This window comes from Oncorhynchus nerka, linkage group LG3, assembly GCF_034236695.1.
Source record: "Oncorhynchus nerka isolate Pitt River linkage group LG3, Oner_Uvic_2.0, whole genome shotgun sequence".
NCBI classification, from domain to species: domain Eukaryota; kingdom Metazoa; phylum Chordata; class Actinopteri; order Salmoniformes; family Salmonidae; genus Oncorhynchus; species Oncorhynchus nerka.
This window is the reverse complement of record NC_088398.1, coordinates 30,155,060-30,175,233: the sequence shown is the minus strand read 5'-3', so window position 1 is coordinate 30,175,233 and position 20,174 is coordinate 30,155,060. Positions and strand designations below refer to the sequence as shown.

At 42.8% G+C, this 20,174-nt stretch overlaps 1 protein-coding gene across 1 annotated transcript; it reads right to left on the bottom strand.

Annotated features, from left to right (window-relative positions):
- Positions 1-391: 391 nt before the first annotated feature.
- Positions 392-19,121, bottom strand: LOC115106531 (failed axon connections homolog). Its single transcript, XM_029629365.2, has 6 exons — positions 18,690-19,121; positions 14,932-15,067; positions 14,497-14,693; positions 5,896-6,113; positions 1,810-1,926; positions 392-1,332 (listed from the first exon to the last, which is right to left on the bottom strand). The coding sequence occupies exons 1-6, from the start codon at positions 18,944-18,946 to the stop codon at positions 974-976; spliced, it is 1,284 nt and encodes a 427-aa protein (XP_029485225.1). The 5' UTR covers positions 18,947-19,121; the 3' UTR covers positions 392-973.
- Positions 19,122-20,174: the final 1,053 nt, after the last annotated feature.

Below are 20,174 nucleotides of genomic sequence, written 5' to 3'. Positions count from 1 at the left end.
CCAAGTGGCAAAAACTGCAGGACTCGAGACCATAGAGCTAAATAGACAGCAGGATGAATGTATAGATAGAGCACCCTCTAGTGGTGAGATACAAGAGTCGGCTCTACAACCAGCCTGTACTGGTGTACTCGGACAAGAGTGTTACATCTCCAGTTCCTTTTGCGCATCCCAATCTCCTTTACTAGAGTGAAGTTAGACACAAATGGTTGATGGAAAGGCCAGTGATTGTGGCTGATGCTCAGCAGCAAGCCACAAACCTTAGGACTACTGGTAGAATAGCCCACCGTTAGTAAGACACAGACTAGAGCAGCCGCCATAGTAAGCAGACTCTTTATATATATATATATATATATATATATATATATATATATCACTTTACAATATGTGTCCAAGTCTTAGCAAATGACTGACCCCTGTTCTCTAAAATCCAGTGATTTCATGTTTCTGCTACCATCACCATTATCATGGTCTCTCTTTCACTATTTACATTTCTAAGAAACAGCCGTGTTGCCTGTATTCCATGGACAGACACACACCTGTTTCCACCAACAATCTCTCTCAAAATGTTTCACGCTAGCCTGTACCCTGGGACAACTGACACAAATAAGGCAACGTCTGTGATTGTGACATGTTGGCAATGTCACCATCACTAGGGGTGAGGAAATCATAATGCAACGCATGTAACATGGGGTTCGATTTATACGCTCTGCATACAAATACCCAGTTTGTCTGAGTGCACTGATATTACATTGTTAGGATATAGTTTTCAGTCATCATGGAATATAACTGTGCCTCCATGTGTGAGCACAGATCTCTGGAAGAGAGGGAGAGGCAGCAGCAGAAGCGAGAACTGTGCCTCTGTGTTCCGCAGCTCTATGATGCCAATCCAGATAGCAGCGCCCTGATTAGTTTGACGTTCCGGCCGTCTGACCGCCCCAGCCAAAACCACCCCACCTCACTGGATGAGGATGGGTCAAGGGTTGGGAGGTTTGGGACTGGGGTTGGAAGGGGCAGAATTAGGAGGGTCAGGACTAGGAGGGTCACACTTGAGCTGCGGCTCGTTCTCCGAGCCCGTGCCCACGTCTGAGTCGAACAGCGAATGGTCCGTATCGGGGGAGTGAGTGTGTGAGTGTGTGTGTTTGTCAGAGGCTTCACTCTCCTCCATGGTGTCTGTCCGGGAGAACAGGCCAAAGTCCATCAGGCATGTAGGAGAGCCCTGGCTGCTGTCAGTGTCTGCTCCGTCATAGCACAGGTCCTCTATGTCCACAAACCACTCAGGCCAGAACTTTCTGCGCATGCGCTCACAGAACATGGCCAAGTTGACGAGCTCGCCTAAAACACAGTGGACAGGGAATAGAGGAAGTACAGGTTCCAACATCGGTACTCAAGGAAAATGTACATCCGTGTCAGAGTATCCTTTGATTTCCTATTCAAACTTTGATTGTCAGATTTTGTACAGTTCGAAAATGAAAATAGACTGGTCTTTGATCTCTGATCAAACATTCTCTAAAGACTGAAACCATGACGAGCAAATGTGCAACAACACTGCACATTACAGTCTTTCACTGTCATCTAGTGGAAGACATAGGCAAGTACACTTGGATAAAAAAGGAGGACATTGCATCCTATTCTACACCTGCCTTTAAATCTATAGAATAATACATTAGGTACAGAATGTGTTACACAATCTCGATAACAACATAACAGTAACACAATCACAAGGCACACTTTCAAAATCAATCAATTATGATGCTTTGGTATTGTGAGTATGAGTAAAACATTTCACAGAGGCTGAGAGATTGAACTGACCTTTGATGAGCTGTTCAGGTTGTGTGCCAGGTAGTGTCCACATGGCCTGGGCCAGGTGACCAAACACAGCAGCGTCTACTGTCGACATCTTAGGCCCCATGAAGTACTTCTTATCTCCTGCAGGACAGATGAACAGCTGGGGTCAGTAACATATATCAAACCAACCATCAGCCAACTATAAGAGAACACGATAAGAAAAGCCTGCTGAGTGCCTCAGACTCTTCACGGAGCAGCCTGTAAATTACAAACAAAACAGCGAAAACAATTGTGTATGGAAGTGGGATTGCGCATTTTGCAACTCATGATTACATCTTCTGTCGTCGTGGGAAAGACGCAGCGTTTAAAACATTTGTAAACAACTGGTTGCAGATCAGAGCCAACCTGGATACTAAGGAGATCCTGAGGGAAATCGACGAGTATCAACAGCATTGTGTTATGGAGGAACAACATACTCCATCGTGGAAAGATCCGGCTAACTCACAAAATATTTTAACCCGACAAAAAAAGAATGTAGAGGATAATGCTCTTGCTGGAATCCATGCAACACTTGAAAAACTGTGTGAGGAGATAGCAGGGCTGTGTGGGAGTTTGGAGTTTAGCCAGAGTGAAATTCTCACACTTCAAGGAGAGAACAAGGCACTCACAGCCAAAGTAACTATCGATTCCAACATGGATTGTCTACTCAGGGAAAACAGGGTGGTGAGGGAGTCGCAACTAGACATACAAAGCCGCAGCATGAGTGAAAATCTAATATTTTCTGGGATTCCTGAGGACCCATCCAATAATCCAGAGGGGGCGATCAGAGTTCATGCAATCCACCTTGAAACTTCTTCTCTAGAGACTGTAAACAAGGTGTCTTTCCACCGAGTGCACAGACTCGGAGTAACAAGACCAAGAGTCCCCCGACCTATCATCGAAAATTTTGAACACCACCAACAAAAGGAGCTGATCAAAAGCAGGGAAAGGGAGCTTAAATGGACCAAATTCGGTCTCAATGACCAATTTCCCCGGGAGATAAACGAATGTCCGAAGAGGCTGTATCCTGTACAGAGCAGAGGCGGGAGAAGGGTAAGCGTGCCTTCTCATTGGGGACACACACTTTATAGATGGGACAGCTCTTCCGAGACAGCTCCATAACACCGTGGCTGTACTAAATTCTACGGGGATGTCAGGTTACGAAGTAAAAAAAGTATGGGAACTGTAAAAATATCTGAGAACTATGAAGTTGATATGAACACACACACACTTGATCTCTCTCTCTCTCTCTACCTCTCACTATTGTCGAGAACTTTTCTATAATGAATATGTTTTTTTGTTTATCTATCTTTTCTATGTCTTTGTCTACATGTTTATCTATGTTTACAACAAGCAAGGGGAAGATATCAGAACAGGGACATTGGGAAATAATAACAACATATTGTATGGGATACCTTTGTACAGTAGTGAAGCCGTCTCTATAGTAATGCAAGGACTCTTTCATGATCATGTGAAACGTCAAGTGTTATGGAAATGCTGGGATGTGTTTTTCTATGAAAATTCTGTTAGAGGTAATTACGATGAAACTATGATGGTGATACGATATGGATTACAGTTATGATCTTGAATATTAAGGCTATACTCATTTCATGTTACACACAGACACTCAACCATGCAAATTGGCTAGGTTATTATTTATTTAGACATCACACTTGATAGTCGTACTCTTATCCAGACATCCTACACACTCTCACTAAATCACATCCAATATCATACACATCAACCTACTCAGATTTACTACACACAATATTTGAACAACATTTTCTAACATCTGTGGCATTGGCTCACAGGCAAACAGGCAAGGGAATAAAACAATTATTGCTAGAACCTGTTTCTTGAATCCTAAATATCAGACATTTGAAATCTCAAATGACCGTTATAATACCTCTTACGGCAGTAACCTTACAAGCACTAATTATGGTCAATTTAGACTGAGAATAGTATCTAGTTATGGTAAGGAGTAAAATAAGTATAGCCAGTTATAATTCTAATGGTTTAGCAAATTCTTTAAAAAAATATCAGTCTTTACGTGGCTAAAAGAAAATAAATATAACATATACTGTTTACAGGAAACTCACTCTACATCCAAGTTTTATAGTAACCTCTACAGGATTGGTTTTGCCCCTGCGGGACGGGTGAGCTAACGTGGGCTAATGTGATTAGCATGAGGTTGTAAGTAACAAGAACATTTCCCAGGACATAAACATATCTGATATGGGCAGAAAGCTTAAATTCTTGTTAGTCTAACTGCACTGTCCAATTTACAGTAGCTATTACAGTGAAATAATACCATGCTATTGTTTGAGGAGAGTGCACAGTTATGAACTTAAATGTATTGATAAACCAATTAGGCACATTTGAGCAGTGGTTCATTGAGTCAGTCTAACTTTGCACATACACTGGTGCCATCTAGTGGCCAAAATCTAAATTGCGCCTAGATTCCCAAGTCATATATTGGCCTTTCTCTTGCATTTCAAAGGTGACGGAACATAAAACAACAAAAAAAACATGTTTTTTCCCCAATGTATTATCTTTTACCAGAACTAATGTGTCATATTCTCCTACATGAATTTCACATTTCCACAAACGTATGTGTTTCCTTTCAAATGGTATCAAGAATATGCATATCCTTGCTTCAGGTGCTGAGCTACAGGCAGTTAGATTTGGGTATGTCATTTTAGGCAACATTTTTAAAAAGGGTCCGATCTTTGCAATGTCTCATTGAAGATCTAGTTAACTTTTCTGGACTCTCTGGACTAAAAACCTAATTATGAGTGTACTATATTACGTATTGGATCTTTAAAAAAAATATATATATTTTTTTTTTTTACATCACTCTGCAGTTTACCTATAAAATGGGCTGACGGTGAAGTAGACATACTTGGTATTCATTTCACAAAATATATCAAATGAGCTCTCTATAATGAATTTCAATAGAAAACTTGTAAAAATAGACCAGATCCTGCAACTATTTATGTGAAAATTGCCCTGATTAACTCCTTAGTCATATCTCAGTTTACTCACTTACTTATGGCGCTGCCTACTCCAGATGATTCGTTTTTCAAATCATATGAGCAAAAAATATTTCACTTTATCTGAGACGTTAAACCAGACAAGATAAAGCGTGCCTCTCTCTATAATGAATATGAACTGGGTGGGTTGAGATTATTCAATATAAAAGCACTAAACCTCTCTATAATAACTTCACTTATTCAAAAGTTTTACTTGAACCCTAAATAATTCTCAAGTAGATTACGAAGAAAAGCTCATCCATTGTTTAAAAATGGCCTTTGTTTTTTGCATTGTTGTTTTCCTTTGTCTCTCTTTTGTTAATTTTGTTGGTTGTTGGTGGATGGGGGGGGGGGACTTATATTCAAAGCATTATAAAGTCGTTTCAGATTGCACATATTACACTACAGTTTACCACCTTGCAAAGAGTTTATGCTAAAATCAATAGACATTCTCTGCTCTTTTCCCGACTAAAATACATTTGAAATACCTAATGTAGTTGGAAGCACAGTGCATATACAGTGTCTCACCACTAGAGAGTGGAAGAGGGTAAAATGGAGCTCTGCATAAAGGACATACCCCACAACAAAGTCAATCTTACAGTGAACTTCAACTGACCCCATGTTATAAATGATACTGGATGATTAGAAAGCCTTCCTTTCCCATTGTTCCACATATCTCCATCAGTAGCCAATTCCTCAACACTGACAATACTGTGAGAGCGTTGAGAAATTGGCAACATCATCAGTTGTTCTTCAATTGCCCCTAGTCTCTCCCTGAATCCCAAATCAACCCCTAGTCCCTACCACCTGGGTATTTGTGTAGATCTGAGAGGATTGGATCGCTGTAAGCAATATGGTTGTTGCTCCATTTTGCACTCTGATGGGCCAGGTAGAATTTTCGCTAAGATTGCTTACACCTGTCCGATCCTCTCATATCTACACAAGTGCCTAGGCCTAAGGGTAGTGCCTATAGGTTGATTTGGGATTAACCCTCTGTCTACCCCTACCCTCCCATCCACCTGTACCCCTCCATACATACCGAGCAGTTCGGCCAGCGTGCGCATGTCCTTCTCCATCAGCTTGTAGACCTCCTCCTTGGAGAAGCGTCCGATGCCATGGCCGTACATCTCCCTTTGCACCATGCTGCTGTTCAGGTGGCTGAGGATCCACTTTAGCATGTCACCGAGAGGACCAGTGACTGACAGCATCTTCTGGGTCTCCTCCAGGTTGTCTACCCACTGGCAATAGGCTATTGTCCTGTTTAGAAACACAAATATACACAAGCATAATACAGGTTATTATCCCAGGGGTAGTATAGTACAATCATATGGAAACACACACACTGTGTGTACAAAACATTAGGATCACCTGCTCTTTCCATGACAGACTGAGCAGGTGAATCCAGGCTGCCTGATATACACTGTGTTGTAGGCCTCTGGCAGCCCAGTAGGCAGTAAAACAGGGTGGCAGGGAGACAGGCAGCTGAGAGAAAGTACGGAATAACGGTCTCAATAACTGCTTTAATATGTAGATAGATTGTAGGTTCCATCAACGTAATTGTCAACGTAATTGCATCATTTCCAATCCATATATATATATATATATATATATATATACATACATACACATACATACAGTCGTGGCCAAAAGTTTTGAGAATGACACAAATATTAATTTTCACAGTCTGCTGCCTCAGTGTCTTTAGATATTTTTGTCAGATGTTACTATGGAATACTGAGGTATAATTACAAGCATTTCATAAGTATCAAAGGCTTTTATTGACAATTACATGAAGTTGATGCAAAGAGTCCATATTTGCAGAGTTGACCCTTCTTTCTCAAGACCTCTGCAATCCGCCCTGGCATGCTGTCAATTAACTTCTGGGCCACATCCTGACTGATGGCAGTCCATTCTTGCATAATCAATGCTTGGAGTTTTGTCAGAATTTGTGGGTTTGTGTTTGTCCACCCGCCTCTTGGGGATTGACCACAAGTTCTCAATGGGATTAAGGTCTGGGGAGTTTCCTGGCCATGGACACAACATATCAATGTTTTGTTCCCCGAGCCACTTAGTTATAACTTTTGCCTTATGGCAAGGTGCTCCATCATGCTGAAAAAGGCATTGTTTGTCACTAAACTGTTCCTGGATGGTTGGGAGAAGATGCTCTGGGAGGATGTGTTGGTACCATTCTTCATTCATGGCTGTGTTCTTAGGAAAAATTGTGAGTGAGCCCACTCCCTTGGCTGAGAAGCAACTCCACACAGGAATGGTCTCATGATGCTTTACTGTTGGCATGACACAGGACTGATGGTAGCGCTCACCTTGTCTTCTCCGGACAAGCTTTTTTTCCGGATGCCCCAAACAATCGGAAAGGGGATTCATCAGAGAAAATGACTTTACCACAGTCCTCAGCAGTCCAATCCCTGTACCTTTTGCAGAATATCAGTCTGTCCCTGATGGTTTTCCTGGAGAGAAGTGGCTTCTTTGCTGCCCTTTTTAACACCAGGCCATCCTCCAAAAGTCTTTGCCTCAGATGCACTCACACCTGCCTACTGCCATTCCTGAGCAAGCTCTGGTGGTGCCCCAAACCCACAGCTGAATCAACTTTAGGAGACGGTCCTGGCGCTTGCTGGACTTTCTTGGGCGCCCTGAAGCCTTCTTCACAACAATTGAACCACTCTTCTTGAAGTTCTTGATGATCCGATAAATGGTTGATTTAGGTGCAATCTTAATGGCAGCAATATCCTTGCCTGTGAAGCCCTTTTGTGCAAAGCAATGATGATGGCACGTGTTTCCTTGCAGGTAACCATGGTTGACAGAGGAAGAACAATGATTCCAAGCACCACCCTCCTTTTGAAGCTTCCAGTCTGTTATTTGAACTCAATCAGAATGACAGAGTGATCTCCAGCCTTGTCCTCGTCAACACTCACACCTGTGTTAACGAGAGAATCACTGACATGATGTCAGCTGGACCTTTTCTGGCAGGGCTGAAATGCAGTGGAAATGTTTTTGGGGGATTCAGTTCATTTGCATGGCAAAGAGGGACTTTGCAATTAATTGCAATTCATCTGATCACTCTTCATATCAAATCAAATCAAATTTATTTATATAGCCCTTCATACATCAGCTGATATCTCAAAGTGCTGTACAGAAACCCAGCCTAAAACCCCAAACAGCAAGCACTGCAGGTGTAGAAGCACGGTGGCTAGGAAAAACTCCCTAGAAAGGCCAAAACCTAGGAAGAAACCTAGAGAGGAACCAGGCTATGTGGGGTGGCCAGTCCTCTTCTGGCTGTGCCGGGTGGAGATTATAACAGAACACGGCCAAGATGTTCAAATGTTCATAAATGACCAGCATGGTCGAATAATAATAAGGCAGAACAGTTGAAACTGGAGCAGCAGCACGGTCAGGTGGAAGTTGAAACTGGAGCAGCAGTACGGCCAGGTGGACTGGGGACAGCAAGGAGTCATCATGTCAGGTAGTCCTGGGGCATGGTCCTAGGGCTCAGGGCCTCCGAGAGAGAGAAAGAAAGAGAGAATGAGAGAATTAGAGAACGCACACAAAGATTCACACAGGACACCGAATAGGACAGGAGAAGTAAGTAGCTCTGGATAAGAGCGTCTGCTAAATGACTTAAATGTAAATGTAAATATAACAAACTGACCCTAGCCCCCCGACACATAAACTACTGCAGCATAAATACTGGAGGCTGAGACAGCCATTCTGGAGTATATACAAATTGCCATCAAACAAACTGAGGCAGCAGACTTTGTGAAAATTCATATTTATGTCGTTCTCAAAACTATTTGCCATGACTGTATATATACACGTACGTACGTACGTACGTACGTACGTACATACATACATACATACATACATACATACATACACACACACACTCACTTAGAAATGTCCTTGTTTTTGAAAGAAAAGCACATTTTTTGTCCATTAAAATAACATCAAGTTGATCAGAAATACAGTGTAGACATTGTTAATGTTAATCTTTCTACTGACTCTGAAAAACACAAAAATAAATATGCCCAGGTTCTCTGCTCATCTGCATGAACGTGCCTTAGGCATGCTGCAAGGAGGCATGAGGACTGCAGATGTGGCCAGGGCAAAAAATTGCAATGTCCGTACTGTGAGACGTCTAAGACAGCGCTACAGGGAGACAGGATGGACAGCTGATCGTCCTCACAGTGGCAGACCACATGTAACAACACCTGCACAGCATCGGTACATCCGAACATCACACCTGTGGGACAGGAACAGGATGGCAACAACAACTGCCCGAGTTACACCAGGAACGCACAATCCCTCCATCACTGCTCAGACTGTCCGCAATAGGCTGAGAGAGGCTGGACTGGGGGCTTGTAGGCCTGTTGTAATCAGGTCCTCACCAGACATCACTGGCAACAACGTCGCCTATGGGCACAAACCCACCGTCACTGGACCAGACAGGATTGGCAAAAAGTGCTCTTCACTTACGAGTAGCGGTTTTGTCTCACCTGGGGTGATGGTCGGATTCGCATTTATCGTTGAACGAATGAGCGTTACACAGAGGCCTGTACTCTGGAGCGGGATCGATTTGGAGGTGGAGGGTCCGTTATGGTCCTTTGCTGTTCTGAGATTGATTTGCACTTTTCGCTACAAAGTAAGTTCATCTCTAGGAGACAGAACGCGTCTCCTTCCTGAGCGGTATGACGGCTGCGTGGTCCCATGGTGTTTATACTTGCGTACTGTTGCTTGTACAGATGAACGTGGTACCTTCAGGCGTTTGGAAATTGCTCCCAATGATGAACCAGACAATTTTTTTTCTGAGGCCATGGCTGATTTCTTTAGATTTTTCCAATGATGTCAAGCTAAGAGGCACTGGGTTTTAAGGTAGGCCTTGAAATACATTCACAGGTACACCTCCAATTGACAAAAGCCATGACATCATTTTCTAGAATTTTCCAAGCTGTTTAAAGGCACAGTCAACTAGTGTATGTGAACTTCTGACCCACTGGAATTGTGATACAGTGAATTATAAGTGAAATAATCTGTCTGTAAACAATTGTTGGAAAAATGTCCAAACCGACTTGCCAAAACTATAGTTTGTTAACAAGAAATTTGTGGAGTGGTTGAAATTGAGTTTGAAGGACTCCAACCTAAGCGTATGTAAACTTCTGACTTCAACTGTATGTGAAAATGCTGTTCATTGACTACAGCTCAGCGTTCAACACCATAGTGCCCACGAAGCTCATCACTAAGCTAAGGACTCTTGGACTAAACACCTCCCTCTGCAATTGGATCCTGGACTTCCTGACAGGCCGCCCCCATGTTGTAAGAGTAGGCAACAACACATCTGCCACGCTGATCCTTAACACTGGGGCCCCTCAGGGGTGTGTACTTAGTCCCCTCCTGTATTCCCTGTTCACCCACGACTGTGTGGCCAAACACAACTCCAACACCGTCATTATGTTTGCTGACAACAGTGGTAGGCCTGATCACCGACAACGATGAGACGGCCTATATGGAGGAGGTCTGAGAACTGGCAGTGTGGTGCCAGGACAACAACCTCTCCCTCAATGTGAGCAAGACTAAGGAGCTAATCGTGGACTACAGGAAAAGGCGGGCCAAACAGGCCCCCATTAACATTGATGGGGCTGTAGTGGAGCGGGTCGAGAGTTTCAAGTTCCTTGGTGTCCCCATCACCAACAAGCTATCATGGTCCAAACATACCACGACTGTAGTGAAGAGGGCATGACAAAACCTTTTCCCCCACAGGAGAAAAAGATTTGTCATGGGTCCACAGATGCTCAAAAGGTTCTATAGCTGCACCATCGAGAGAATCCTGACCGGTTGCATCACCGCCTGGTATGGCAACTGCTCGACATCTGACCGTAAGGCGCTACAGAGGGTAATGCGAACGGCCCAGTTCATCACTGGAGCCCAGCTTCCTGCCATCCAGGAGCTATATAATACCCTGCTGACCCTGCTCATCATCTATGAGCTTTTGAACATCTTGGCCATGTTCTGTTATAATCTCCACCCAGCACAGCCAGAAGAGGACTGGCCACCCTTCATAACCTGGTTCCTCTCTGGGTTTCTTCCTAGGTTAGGGCCTTTCTAGGGAGTTTTTCCTAGCCACCGTGCTTCTACACCTGCATTGCTTGCTGTTTGGGATTTTAGGCTGGGTTTCTGTACAGCACTTTGTGATATCAGCTGATGTAAGATGGGCTTTATAACTACATTTGATTGTTTGATAATAGGCGGTGTCAGAGGAAAGCCCATAAAATTATCAGAGACTCCAGTCCCTGTTTTCTCTGCTACCACACGGCAAGCTGTACCGGGGCACCAAGTCTAGGACCAAACGGCTCCTCAACAGCTTCTCGCCCCAAGCTGAACGATTCATAAAATCGCCACCGGACAATTTACATTGACCCCCCCCCCCCCCTTTTGTACACTGTTGTATGTTCGCTGTTTGTTATCTTTGCATAGTCACTTCACCCCCACCTAGATGTACAGATTACATCAACTAGCCTGCACAAGGACTCTGTACCGGTGCCCCCTGTATATAGCCTCGTTTTTGTTATTCTTATTGTGTTACTTTTTATTATTACTTTTTATTTGAGTCTACATGGTAAATATTTCCTTCTTCTTGAACTGCACTGTTGGTTAATAAGGGCTTGTAAGTAAGAATTTCACGGTAAAGTCTACACTTGTTGTATCCGGCGCATGTGACAAATAAAGTTTGATTTGATAATGTGTTGTGTTTTTTATTTTACCATACCATCTCCATCACCTGCTCCACCACTCTAAGGCAATGAGATCACAGAGACATTTTGAATGAACAATTCACCTTCAATTATCAGGACAAAAGCAATGAATGTATTGTGATAATTAACAGTCAGCTCTCTAGACAAAAAAAAGATTGAGCTGTCTTGAAAAGGATCTGAGGGGAAATTTGCTTCAGGGGCTAAACCAGACAAACCCCGAGATCAACCTGAGATCAACCTGAGATCAAATCATATACCTATTTAAATGATTTCAATATCATTAAACAGTGCACTTATTTATGACAACTCGAGCTCTACACAATAGGAATGGAAGACAAATGACAATCTTTACTAAACCAGACACTGAACTTAATACACAGTACACGTACGTTGTGAACTAACAGCACAATCTCCCAGACCAGGGCCCAGATTCACAAAACACCTCTTACACAAAAGCTTCTTAAGAAAAAAAAGAAGAAGTGCATAAGTTAATTCGTAAGTGAAATTCCTCAACAATATCTTTAGGTTTCAAGATTTTCTTACAAACTTCTCAAATATCTTCTAACGCATCTTCTTAAGATGTTTGTTGCTATAGGCAACCGATTTAGGGAGCTATTAATGGCAATCATGTTAACATATTTCCTACAGAGATTACTGTTCTAAGATGTTCTTGGGTTTAAAATAAGTGAGTGAATTTAACATGTTCAATTGCTTTCATGAGCATAGTCTCTTACTGCCCTGAATTTAAGGGTTTAGCTATTTTGGAATTAAGAACAAATCCCAGAATTGTATTTTCAATAATCTAATTTCTTCTTAACTTCTTGCTTAAGGAGAAACATAAGAAATAGAGCAATAAATGTCCAATAACCTTTGAGGAATATCAACTTTGCTTAACTTTCTTCATAAGTCTATAGTTAAGGAGGTTTTATGAATCTGGACCCTGAGGCATATCTCTGTCACAGAGCAGCCTTCCTCTTCATGTTGTCATAGCAACATCAATCATGCTAATTTACGGGCCTGAAGAGCTGTATATGATCTCAGCATGCTGTGACCCATGCTGCTAACCTCAGCTGGCCAAACAGAGCAACAAGCAGCCCCATAGTCCTGCACAGCCATTAATAATGTAATCAATAGTAAACACAGCCTGCAAGAGGGAGGGGGAAAGAGGAGAGAGAGTAGAGAAGAAGGTGATAAGGGGAAAAGAAGATGGGAGAAAAACAGAGAGCAAGAGAAAGGGAGTGGAACTTAGAGTTATATGAATGACCCCTTACTCACAGCTGCAGAGCAATATTATGGAACCCCCGCCCCCCTCCAATTCATGGCTCTGGTTCTGAATGAGATTCACAAGATCTGATGTTACCGACTGATTTCTCGCCCTGTAAATATTGTAAAAAAGAGCTTGATGAGCAAGTATGCCCTCTTTTCTTTGACATTCATGCTCAGACACAAATGCTTGTAGATGTGTCATTCATCCGACTACCTTTCCCTGGGCCCCAACCGGGAAAGGCTCAGCCTGCGTACAAAATGGCACCCTGTTCCTTACAAAGTAGTGCACTATATCAGGAATAGGGTGCCATTTGGAATGCAAGATCAGTGACTTCCCAGCAGAAGCCTCACCAGTATAGATGCCCAGCAGTGACTCACCAATAATGTGGAGTCCCACCCTTCTATATACTGTAAGTAGATCGGTAATGTAGCTGTGTGGATGACCACTTGGGAACACTAGAGTGAGCGAGCTTAGCCAGTCCCAAGTCATTGCCAACCCTCCCCTTGGCCCTAACCCTTCAATCTCTTCCCATCTGTACAGTGGAAGCAATATGGTGGAAACTTCACCACTACCCTGCGTCTACACTTCATGACCAAGAGTATGTGGACACCTGCTCGTCGAACATCTCATTCCAAAATCATGGGCATTAATGTGGAGTTGTTCCCCCCCATTTGCTGCTATAAAAGCCTTCACTCTCCTAGAAAGGTTTTCCACTAGACGTTGGAACATTGCTGCGGGGACTTGCTTCACAAGAGCATTAGTGAGGTCGGGCACTGATGTTGGGCGATTATGCCTGGCCATGGAATACCTTTTCATGAAGCGTCTGACGAACAGTTCTTGTGCTGACGTTGCTTTCAGAGGCAGTTTGGAACTCGGTAGTGAGCGTCGCAACTGAGGAAATACTTTTTTTTTTATGCTCGCTTCAGGACTTGGCAGCCGCGTTCTGTGAGCTTGTGTGGCCTACCGCATCACGGCTGAGCTGTCGTTGTTTCAAGTCGTTTCCACTTCACAATAAGTTGACCGGGGGCAGCTCTAGCAGGGCAGACATTTGACGAACTGACCTATTAGAAAGGTGGCATCCTATGACGGTGCCATGTTGAAATTCACTGAGCTCTTCAGTGAGGCCATTCTGTTGCCAATATTTTGCTATGGAGATTGCATGGCAGTGTGCTCGATTTTATACACCTGTCAGCAACGGGTGTGGCTGAAATAGCTGAATCCACTCATTTGAAGGGGTATCCACATACATTTGTATTTTTTAAATTTTATTTTACCTTTATTTAACTAGGCAAGTCAGTTAAGAACAAATGCTTATTTTCAATGACAGCCTAGGAACAGTGGGTTAACTGCCTGTTCAGGGGCAGAACGACAGATTTGTACCTTGTCAGCTCGGGGGTTTGAACTTGCAACCTGCCGGTTCCTAGTCCAACACTCTAACCACTAGGCTACCCTGCCGTATATCTAGTGTACCTATCTAAACTCTTCAGACATGCTAAAATCAAGGGTTAAGGGCCAAGGGGGAGGGTAGGGAGCAATTTGGGAATGGCTGTGACATACGGAGTCACCAATGTAGCTTTGGAGGACCCGTGGGTATATTAATTGACTGAGTCACCAGTAGAGGTGCTCCTCCACCATCTTGGTGACAGCCCGGGACACGGCTCTTTCCTGGGGACTGAGGTTCTTGTTGAGGTTGACGCCCAGCTTCTCTTCCAGGAAGTCAATGATGAACTCTGACCCCGACACCTGCTGCCGGTTATACTCAATCCATGGCATCTTGCCCTGTGGAGAGAGCTTCCCATCAAAGTAGTTCTGCAAGGGGGAGAACAGAATGGGGTTCAGCACTGGGAAATTGACAAACTCTAGTTGTATCCGAATATGTAGGACTGGTTTACCAGACTCACACCCTGGACATAAAAGGGTCTGCATAAAACATGCATAAGGAGAATTTCCATTTAAAGTGCTTTTAAGTCCAGGAATGTAGGCTTAATCTGTGTGCAGGAAACCAGTACTTTTCCAGTTCTACTTTATCATACACAGACTATTGTACCTGGTAGGGCAGGTCAACCATGCGTAGGTAGGTCTCCATCTTGAGGCAGAATGGTGAGAGGCTGGGGACCCCCGTGTTTGGCCTTGAGAACTGATGGAGGATGATGGCATCTTTAGAGTCCAACTCTTGCTCCTTCCTGGAAAACACCCGGGGAGAAAAAATGCCAGCTGAAAAGGTGTGCTATACTGAGGCAACAGAAAACTACACAGGTGGGAGCCCCCATGAGATAAAATACTTGAAAACAATTGTTATCTCTGTGGCAGCCACTTCAAAAGTGATCCAAAGTTTCTGTGCCAACAGTACAGCTATTCCCAGGTCAGTTTGTGGTTTTGAGAACAATATCATACCTCAACCCTAATTGGAGATCAGAGAGGAGAGAGTAAGACTAGTTACAGCGCTGTTTCTGTCTCTTAGTAATCTGACTGGGAGGATAGGGTCTCACTTGGCGCATATTATAGCATGGTGACATAGCAGCGAGAGGAACTATTCTTCAATTCCCTGAGCTCTGTGTTACACACAGTGCATTTCCATACAAAGGCCGATGAGCAACAACATGTGAAGTTCATAGAAGCATGTCAAATTGTGTGTCAAAGAAAAGCGAAGAGTCTATATATTTTTTAATTAAGGCATCTATACATTCTATTCCCAAAAACCCACATATCTTTAAGATGTTTCACGAGGGAGGATAATGACATTTCACAGAAGTTACAAGTAAATGTACACCTACCAAGTAGTTATAGTGTTTTTACTGATATCAAGTTGGTCTATGAATTAAGAAATTAAAACTCATAATTCTGTAATCGGTACCGGAATTACTGCAAAATCAGTAACAGAATTACTGCAATTGAATTGGCTAAAATGGGAAATCATATAAGTCGCATCACACTTGGGTCACCTGCTTACTGTCCTACCTTCCACTGGCATACTGTTATGTTCAGCTCATAACTGTTTTTCCCTTTCCGTCCCCTGTTGGTCAAATCAGAGAGGAAGAGGCGAAGCGAGAAGGTTTACTCCTGTCAAAATCTGTCCACGACAAGCGGACCGATAAGCAGACTGCCTGCCTTCCCGCCTTTGGGACAACAACTCCCATTGTTAGGGCAGAGACAAGACCATCTTGCCATTATATACAGTATCTCAGGTCAAAGCAAGACTGTAAAGACAGTCTGGATAACCCCTCCCTTTCTCTCTGCTGCTCTCTATTTTTTCTCTCTCCAGTTAATGTCATGTCTCCCCGGCTCTTACTGAAACCTACTCTCTTTCCATTTACTGTACCCAGCATCCTCACCCACAGATCCCCGACGGACACCGGACATCCATGGACATTGAAAAGTAGTTGGAATTTAGTCAGTCCATCCTTGCCAGACCAAATCTGAACAAATCAAAGATGTTTATGTTTCACAGGTTTGGACAGCACAGTACAGTAGAGCACAGTACAGGTGGTGTACTGTACAGTACTGTGCTGAACTCTACTGTAATGTGCTCTACTGTGATGTCCAAATTTGTGAAACATTGACGTCTATGATTGTTTTAAATGTGGTCTTGTTTGGGGGGGGGGGGGGGGTGGAACTCAATACAATAATATCCACTGTGTAGAATAATACCCAAATATGCAAAAGAAGGATAATGCATATTTCTACATTTGTTTACCTTTTCAGGATACACCACCATGAAAATAATGATATTAAATATCTATAATTAGCATTTTTTGTGTAGTACAGATCATGAACCCATTATGTAATTGAGTTACTGTAATTATATTACCAGATGTAAATCCACTTCACCTACTGTAGTTCAATAACAAACAAAACAATTCTAACTCAAGGTGTCATGTCATAGCTGACACCCCATTCTTTCTGCAGATAAATATCTGCTCAGAATTAAGATAAATGAACCGTTTTTGGAAAACATGGTCGCATTAAAAACGGAGGGAGATTTTTTCTGTTACAAAACTTTGCATCTGCACAGCTCTTCCAGTAAATGTGAGTTTGTGAACTCTTCTGTGTGAATTGTTCAAAGTAGTCTTTGTGCATATAGAGTTGTATGGTTTGTTACACTTTAAAAATCAAATGTTTTGGGTTGGCATAAATTGTGAAATAAATGTTGACAAATCTAAGTCAAAGTGTAATTCTGTTACTGTTGAATGGCCCTAGAACAACCTGTCCCCTCACTATATTCAAGTCACCTGTCTAAACACTCCTGCACACAAGTACACACAGATACAATACACCATTTTAAGATCATTAGATAGATATTGAGAGGGTAAAGTCCTCATCATACTACTGACTCCATGGTATTCAATGGGACTACAGCAGAAGAAACTCTAGGATTTGCCTGAACTTCTATTTCAATCCTCTACTACCCTTGAAATCAAGGCCTAGGAGGTGAATCGTGCTTGTGAACATCTGAGTCCTCACATTTCTACCCCACAGTTTTTAAACGGAGGGTGTGGGTGACTGACACTGACATCTCTTTAGGCTTCAATAATTAAACAGCCTACAGTACAGGGGCGTGCTGCCTTGCAATGACTCTAGTTCTTACCTAAATTCATTTGATGAATTATAGCCACATATCATGTCCAAGAGAGCAGGAATAGACTCCATCTAAAGTCAGTTACATCAGGCAAATAAATCATGCATCAGGCATTTTGTAACACCTTGAAAATACAATTAATTTCTGGAAATAAATAGGACATGTATATACATGATAGCCTACTTTGGCTAATAAAATGTATAGGCTATGTCTTCGGTACAATAGTCTTGCGCAGGACAGTCTACGACCGGATAAACAAGTCACATTCCCACAAAATGTCGCTGTCCATGGTGCTGAAACCATCGAAACGGTCGAAAGGCGACGTCTCAGTCCATTTTTCCAATGGTGCGGAAATTCTGGACCGTGTCGAAGAAACACTATTGTATTTAGGCCTAGATTTACAGGGAAGAAGCACTCAAAAGGGGTGGCATAGAATAACACACATGCTGCAGATTTACTGTCAACATGTAGTTTTCTATGGTAGAAGCATGACAGTAGTAGGCGTATGCGACGTGATTCAACAAATGGTTCCAAATGAGGAAATGCAAAAACTAGTCCTCTTAGAGTGTGTGACAGATTATATGGAGCCACCGTTACCGAATGTACCATAGGCCTAATGTACCATAGGCCTAAATGCTTGACTGGGGACTGCTTGGGGACAGTAGCGCCATTCATTACGTTAACAATAGGCCTGGATTAATCTTCCCTCTCAGAGATTAAACCAGACGCATTTCATTCAACAGTAGGCTACAAAACGTCCGCTTCCACTAAACATTCTGACACCACTGCTGCAGCGCTAGAGAAATTAATATTTTACGCTCAAGACATGGCACAAGACCTGACGCGTGATTTTCCACTTTCCACTATTTTTTTCCATCACCTGTCCTTGCCTCCTTGGGAACGAGATCATCAAAGAGCTGTACAATCTAGCCCACAGTGCAAGAACAGATGATTCCGCGAATACATGAACAAATGTGAACAAACGACAGCAATATTCTGTTATTCAGAGATCTGTCAAGAGCAGCTGATCAGAGGTGACAGCAAGCGCGCACACCCAGCCCATCCCCGAGGGCATGAAAGGCGTTTATCATTTTAGATCATTATTGTGAATATTGTATATTAGGCCTACGCAAAACACAGCCCAAGCATCACACAAATGCACACATTTGATCATGTGAACAAATACCGTTGTCATGTGTGGCATATTTGTTTGCCATTGTATAGCCTACCTGATGGCGAGCAGCTCATGTAATAGATAGGCAGCAGCCGCGAGGAGGGCACCGCCGGTGATATAGATGGTCTTCTTCCACCAGGAATCCGAACCCAATCCCGACATGATCCCACCGTAGTCCCGTAAAGGGATTGCGACGATATAGCCATAAAGAGAGTGAGGCTCGTCGGAACCACATATCCCCAAGGGCACACTGTGATTCCGCCCGAGTTCAACCACACAAGGTCGGGACGAGGCGAAACCAGAACCCCACATACTCTTATCAATCGCCGCGTGGCGCCTGCGTCCTCCCGCAAACCACTATCGGCTTCATCAGTCTGTCACAACAATCCTATGCTGCATGGCGATATGCTATTTAATCTGCCAAACATTAGAAATATACATCATCCAAACATTAGAAACAGACATCTTCCGGCCTGAGCTCGGCATCCTCCGCCAGCCCTCGGAGCCTTTGTCTGTTCCAATGGGAACGAGTGGCAGACGGTGGGCGCTCCCCTCACATCTGAGACTCGGCGACAGCAAAACCACCACACAATACAGAGCAATAGGCCAGGCCTTATATCATGATGAAAAATACATCTGTAAATTAAACATTTTATTTATGTACAATGATTTCTAAAGGCCAATTAAATGGATTAAACAATTCATTTTCACTAAATCCTGCAATATCTCCATAGCAACCCATAGCAACATTATTTGCATGGACCAACCTATATACAGTAGGCTTTGCATTTAGCCACTATTCACTGCACAACACTCTTCGAGTGCTATAACGACTGGCGCACGTTCAACAACAATATGCGTGCATAGCAGGTGCATGCTTTTGACTACTTTAGCTGTAGTCGGTTATACTCACTCTGCAGTAATTTATACCTAATAATACCTAATATTGCGAAACAATTTAGCTTGAAAAACGGTTCCGCGCGTTCGTAAGGATTATGTCATGTAAAGTTAGTTACATTACTGGTATCCCTCAGTCTTGAGCTAGTGCCAACCAACGATGTATATAAACATTGGATTGCTAATGCTATGTATTGGCCATTGATAGGCTTTGAAGCCAACGGTGGGGCATATTGGCACTCCCCAGTAGGAGCAGTCCTCCATAGGAATTAATGGAATTCTACAGTATTAAATAATAATATAATATTAAATTAAACGTTAAGAACAAAATTACATGTATTTAAGTATTTTGTTGTGGTGGGGACAGTAACATTAGTCATTTCTTTAAATTATACTTGGAAGATAAAAATCGTTTTATTTTTATGTTCAGCCCACATAATACAATAGAAAGTATGCATTGAGGTGTTTGTAATATAATACGTGGCAAAAACGAATGTAGACATTAATATATGCATTTCTATGGCTTCCAAAATTTACAATAATGTATATCAGTCAGTGTGAATATAAATAATTGGTGCCAAACCAGTGCCGCCTGCATCCGTGCGCTCTGCTTTTCCCAAAAGGTTCGGTTCATAGTAGTTCT

What these genes read in the sequence shown, in the direction of transcription:
- LOC115106531 (XM_029629365.2), bottom strand. Translation starts at nt 18,946, where the DNA reads ATGTGGGGTTCTGGTTTCGCCTCGTCCCGACCTTGTGTGGTTGAACTC. An exon ending in GTGGAGGAGCACCTCTACTG is followed by an intron (nt 6,114 to 14,496) that starts GTGACTCAGTCA and finishes GTTTCTAAACAG; the next exon opens with GACAATAGCCTATTGCCAGT. An exon ending in CACGCTGGCCGAACTGCTCG is followed by an intron (nt 1,927 to 5,895) that starts GTATGTATGGAG and finishes TCTGTCCTGCAG; the next exon opens with GAGATAAGAAGTACTTCATG.